General features: G+C 32.3%; 1 protein-coding gene across 3 annotated transcripts; it reads right to left on the bottom strand.

The window, feature by feature from the left end:
* Window positions 1–375: 375 nt before the first annotated feature.
* On the bottom strand, window positions 376–6,429 carry LOC143253941 (dnaJ homolog subfamily C member 30, mitochondrial-like). 3 transcript variants are annotated; one of them, XM_076508571.1, is made up of 2 exons: window positions 6,359–6,429; window positions 376–2,630 (listed from the first exon to the last, which is right to left on the bottom strand). In XM_076508571.1, the coding sequence occupies exon 2, from the start codon at window positions 2,530–2,532 to the stop codon at window positions 1,834–1,836; it is 699 nt and encodes a 232-aa protein (XP_076364686.1). In that variant the 5' UTR covers window positions 2,533–2,630; window positions 6,359–6,429; the 3' UTR covers window positions 376–1,833. The 3 variants fall into 3 exon arrangements, with proteins under 3 accessions (XP_076364686.1, XP_076364684.1, XP_076364685.1); XM_076508569.1 differs by having other exon boundaries at window positions 6,281–6,426; XM_076508570.1 differs by lacking the exon at window positions 6,359–6,429 and adding an exon at window positions 6,012–6,235.

Genomic DNA, 6,429 nt, shown 5'->3' on the forward strand with positions numbered 1-6,429 from the left:
AATATTTAAAGAAATATCTGATTATTTTTCATGAAATGTATTATTCCATGAGAAGTGTTTCAACTGTTTACTCATTAATTATTATTCATGAAACTATTTCAAATGTAGTTTACTGATTCCAAGATTGCTGGAGACATGCATCCTCATGAGGCAATGTAAAGGAAAGCTAGTTTCATGTTTCATTACCCAAAATATGCATTTTGATAAAGAAGAAAATGAAGCTATGTCTATTATTTAATGTTTCATGTCCAAAAGTCATGAAAGAACCAACTTAAATTTCTTTAATATATTAAATAAGATTAACAATGAAAAAAATTCACATGGCAGTTCAGCTGTTCATGTATCAAAAACATAAAAAGTTAAACTACTAGCAAGTTTTGAATTTATGTTTTATTTTCTCTGTCATATACACAGCATTACCAACATGAAATATTCTCTCTTCACAGTACCAAACAAAGGATTTGGCTCATAAATACCTACAACAAATATTAAAACTAAACTCAGGTTTCTTAATTATTAAAAATCATATGTGAAAGACTAATGTAAAACATATTTACTTATTCAAGAACCATCAGTGGGCTCATGTGTAATAGCTATACAAAAACAAAGTGTTTTACAGTAAAGCTGATTAGCATTCAGTATATATCAGGCTTTACACACGAGTTTAGACCGCAGTTACCATAAGAACTTGTACACAAACTACACTTGATATTAGTGCTCACATATAATTACTATGCTTAATACTAGTGTGTAAGCAAACATTACAGTTCAGAAACAGTTAAGTTGCTAGTCATAGTTATCTGAAACTTCTTGATATGCTTAGTAGGTTAATTTTACCATAGGTTGTCATACAAGGACAGGTTAAGATCTCTGAAATTATCTCTTGAAAAGAAAGGGGAGGAGCAGATCTGATTGAGGTATTTATGATTGTTAACAGAATTAATGATGACAAAGGTAGGACTACAGGATATAACTTATAATTTTAGCATGGTAAAAGTTGACCTTAGCCAATACAATTTTGTTTTTCTAACAGGATGGCTGGTATCTGAAGTGGGTTACTTTCAGATAAGGTGCACAGTGGATTTTAAAGGAAGGCTTTGTGAATAACCGAAAAGAGCCAGAATTTTTTAGACTTCAGTGTCAAAGGTCGGGGGTCAGCAACCTGCAGCTCTTTAGTGTCTTATGTGACTCTCAATCTTAACTATTACTATGCAGAAAAGTTGAAAATATTTCAGACGTAATCAATGTTAAAAATTTAATCTTAACATTTGCAATTTTTTACTCAGATTTGCTTTGTTGACATTCTAGCTAACTTAAAATGACTTAGCCAGGTAAAAAAGAAGGCAAACAGAATGTATGTTGTTTTGTTTTTTTTATAAAAGCCACATCGAGCTATCTGTTGTGTCCACCCCAAATCCCCCTTCTTTTTTTTTTATCTTTGACCATTAGAGGATATTGCAGCTCTTGAAATGTTCTTATATCAGACAGAAATAAACAAACAAAAAAAGACTATTCTTCTTTTATGGGTTGCTGACCCCTGACCTACATGGGCAACAGTTCTCTCATTTTCATTAAAGTTTATGTAATTCATAACTCCACTAATCCTATATTCCTGATATTTTCAAACCTTATAAACTCCATTTATGAAGGCTGAAAAGAGGACTATCTATATATTCTTCTCTAACCATGTAACTCAAACAAAATACTTTAAATAATTAGAACTTGAATACATGTAATTGCATCTAACTTAGTTACACATAATTTCAAGTTATTGATGCATATTTATAATTTTACTGTTTAAGGCTCAATGATGACAATTCATCATGAGCTGTTCTAGAAATCTTTAACTTTACTTTTTGATTCAATGTTTATATCAGGCGATGTCTTACCTGAATATTCAGGCCTATCATAGTCTGATATATAATTCTGTCCTATTACAAAACCAATGACAAGTACTAATAACCCTAAAAGATTTTCAGTCTTTTGTGTCTGTCTCATTATTGATCTATACTTCAAGCGTTCACGGTAATATTTTTCATTTTCTTGATCTCTGCGTAAAGATTCACTATAATGCATCCGGTAAAACTCATCAAAATTATAAATTGGTGTCCGGCCTCTTGGAGGGGGAGGTTTTGATCTCTGATGTCTGCTTCTGTAAAACTTTGTGTAATCATCTTTGTCATCTCCAGTATCACAACTAGGCTGATCATAATGAGGTTCAATACTACCAGGATATAGTAACCCTCGATCATACCTTTTCCTAGATGTGTAATTTCCTAAAATTTCATAGGCTTCTGTAATCTCTCGAAACCTTATTCCCCCATCCTTATTTCCTCCGATTTTATCAGGATGAAATTCCATCGATAATTTGTAATATGCTGACTTAATTTCAGCTTGAGTAGCTTTAGTTTTTACTCCTAGTATATCATACAGGTTTATTTTACCCTTGACCTGATTGGAAGTAAAAGTAGCAAGACAGCGACCAGATGTTGCACATTCAACGCTACATCTTGACAATAGAGCCCTATGCATTCCTGTTACATGTGAAGTGACGTGGATAACGATGTTTACAGTCTTAACATTTTTCTTGATGCTACCTCACTGCTGTTGTTTCTCATTTTTTCTTCAACCTAGAACCATCAAAAATGCTACATAACACACAATCACACTATATGAAGAACTGCATTTAAATTAAGACTTATCAACATTATAAACCTAACTTCTGATGACTTAAAACTGACAAAAATTATACTTCACTAAATTAATATAGTTTATGCTGAAACTCATTGCTCAAGTAAACTAATAACATAAGTATCATATTTACCACAACCATGTCTATTATATTTCAGATGGCTTGACAAGCACTGCAATGAATGAAAGGTGTTGCCTGCAGTGGTTATAACAGATACAGCCTGATTGACATATTACATTATTCTTTATTTCCATTCACAAGCAGTGCACCCCCTAAGCTGCATGGCCACACAACAACCAATCAAGTGCCATGCACTTCATAATTTCAGTCACACTCAGTTAATATTCAAAAGTCTCAACACACCGAGATTCTTAATGACCATAGTAGTTGTTAGGCCTAAAACCATAATAACCAACTGGTAGTATTGCAAAGTGTTATAATGATCAAATAAGGTCAACAGTATAAAAGTACCCCTCCTCCAAAAAAAACAACAAAAACATAAACACACAAAAAACAAACTGGTAATGCACAAGAAAAATGATTCTTCATATGGATTGAAAAAAATGGGAAGAACACTTCTAAATAATTCTTGTAAATGCATACTTTAAGGTCATTAACTCATTTGTTTCATTGTTACTTTAGTCATTTTCTATAACTCTCTCATTCTGCATTGTTTATGATGTAACTTGCTGGAATCAAACCTGTTCATAGTTATGTTGATATACAGACCACTTATTAACACTTGTATTCATATGAAGAGTCACTACTGATACTTATATCTTGTGCTGACACTGTGTAGATGCATATACTGTGGCCTTTATAATCATTAAGTTATGTAATTCTCTATTGTGGGTATGAGATTCTAAAGACTTTTAGTATTTAGGACAGAGTTAGTTTGATGGTGGCATAAAACTGCTAAATGAAAGCATGAATGTTCATGTTTGTGACCATGCAATTTACCTACAATTTGTGGATTCATAATGATAAACTTGTAATGTTTTTACAATCATGTGGATGATGTCATGTAACCTCAGTATGGATGATAGTAAATATTTATTGCTTCTGTTGTTAACCGTTGTTGTTTAATATGCCAAAGCTATGTTAGTTAATTAAAACAAGAATATTGTTTTGTTTTAACTAACTGTTATTGTTGAGAAGGCAAAACCCACAGTAAACGAGAGTTCACTGTGTTATATAGATTAACCTGAACTATGAAATGCCACAGATTTGTAAACTTCTGGATGTATTAAATTATTAATGTTCTGCTGGTATCCATTTGTACTTGAATGTCATACAAATTGAAATATATATTACAAATCTATGTACTTTAAGTGTTTATGAAGCAAATTCACTGAGGTACTTTTCTCCTTTGAGATAAATTGATGTTTTTGGTAAAAAAATTCAATTAAGAAGCCTTTGACTTAGCAAAGATGGCAATGCCTGTAATCCTTGATGGACTAGTAAGTGATTATTCACCATGTTCGGTTGTGGGCTTCGTCTGCAGATACAAGCACAAGGTCTGCCTGGTTTCTTAAGTTACCAAAACACTATCAGAAGAAAGAATTCCTTTACAACTTAAAACTTTGGAATACCTCAGATGCATCCACCAGCCACTGAATTCCAACTTATCTGTACAGTGTCAACCACACTAAAGTAATGGCAATCTTCACAGTTTTCTTGTGAAACATGATGGACTTAATCAGAACTACCCAAGAAACACACCAGTTTTCACAAAAAATGCACCCATTCTAAAATCCATGCAGTAAACAGAATTATATTCAAGAAGATAAGACAAACACACTTTGTGAAAGTCAATTCAACATCCAACCAAACTGCAGAAGAAATACTTAATAAATGTTATTTAAACATTTTTCACTACATAACTAAAAAAATACAAGAAGCCAAGAACAACAGATTAAATTAAAGCCAATTAAATTTGCTTCTGAACACCTCACTCAGCATATCTGATAAAGACCAAAACCTTGATCAACAAGAAGAAAATCCAACACAAACACAGCAGGAAAAACTCACAACAAGACATGAAGCCAATGGACACATACCTAAACATCCACATGAAGAAAGGAAACCCCACTAAATACACTAGTTGACTCCAGCCCTCAGCCAAATTCCAAGAACTGATTAGAAGTACTCATCACACTAGATGTTTCCTCAACCATGTGCACCTTAGATATGGCTACAATGACAAGACATTTAATGTTTTGCCAAGTGAATCATTGATTTTATTCCAGATGTCTTACCCAATCAATGATGGTGATCTTAACAACCAATAACTGAGCATTTACAAGTTTTAGTTAACCACCTTTCAAAAACATATCACATTAGCAATAGGTTGTTATATCTATTTTTTTCTACTTCAGGATATCTTGGACACTGGTAAGGTAGAGTACTTGGTGCCTGATCAGTGAAAGTGAATTTTCTTGGCATACTCCCTCCACAAATTCATAGGCATTAGACTTACTAAACTCTGTATCCCCAAAGGACCATAAGTTTGATAAAGACCTTTTAATAATAATAACAAAAAGAGAAATGCATTCCAACTTGTCAGAGTAACCTAAAGTAAGAACTGAATGTATACACTACTACAACACTGGATGAAGAAATGTATTCTGCAATATTCTGACACACCAATAATACTCAATTTATGTACAATAATAGGGCTGAAAATAATATACAAGCATTTTAACATTGGTATATTGGTTGGAATGTATATATGCTCTGAAATACTATTAAGATTTTGCTTTCATCTTCTGTGCTTTGCTATGAAATAAGAGCCAGGAAGTTAACTTGAATGCTTATGAGCTTTGATTACATGGACTAATATTGTGTAAAAATAACCACTTATTAATATGTGTTTTCAATTCTACCTGCTTTTGATAAACAAAATACTATAATTATGATTTTTGTATTATTACCTTAAATTAACTGAAAGTTGTTTAGCTTAATGGATGGTATCACATCTCGCACAAAAAAAAAAGTAACCATAGTAAATCCGAGTCAATGACACTTTTCTTTACCTATTCAATGTATACATTTTCTCATGGTAGCTACAAACCACGTCACAATATGTTTGATATTTTACACTGTGATATTCATACAGGTTCGGCTTATCTTTCTTTAACTTGTGTTCAGATTTACTTACGAGAAGTGGGATTCTTTGAAACTAGTTTAACCCAATAACACACGTTGATCAAAGTGTAGTTTGAACTAGACAGTGAATAGACCTCCCTTCACTTAGCCTTAAAAAGTTAAACTTCGAGATTAAAGAACTTAAAATACTACGTTTATTTAATATACCTACTATTGTGCAGATAAATGTGAAGAACTGAACCGTGGCCAAAGACACTTTTAGTTACGTCATATTTCCAGTGTATATTTTCTTCATGATAATTACAAAGCACATTCATACTTAGGTTACAATATGTTTAATTGAAATACTACTACTTAAGCCTTATATTATTAACAGCAGTATTACGAGCAGTAACATGGCTGAGGTAACGAGAGTAACTAAAAACAATATATATGTCAAATAATGCACATAGAACTTTAATGTGAAGTAATAGTTATTACCGAAAAAAGCCTCTTGTGTATTGACAAATAGCAGACACAAAATAAAGGTAAAATATTTTCAATAGTCTCCAATTTTACCAGGCTAAATCTCTCTCTCTCTTCTTCAACACCTAGTGCTAAGCAATACAAATATATTACTATAAATAATA

This window comes from Tachypleus tridentatus, chromosome 6 (assembly GCF_004210375.1).
Source record: "Tachypleus tridentatus isolate NWPU-2018 chromosome 6, ASM421037v1, whole genome shotgun sequence".
NCBI lineage: Eukaryota > Metazoa > Arthropoda > Merostomata > Xiphosura > Limulidae > Tachypleus > Tachypleus tridentatus.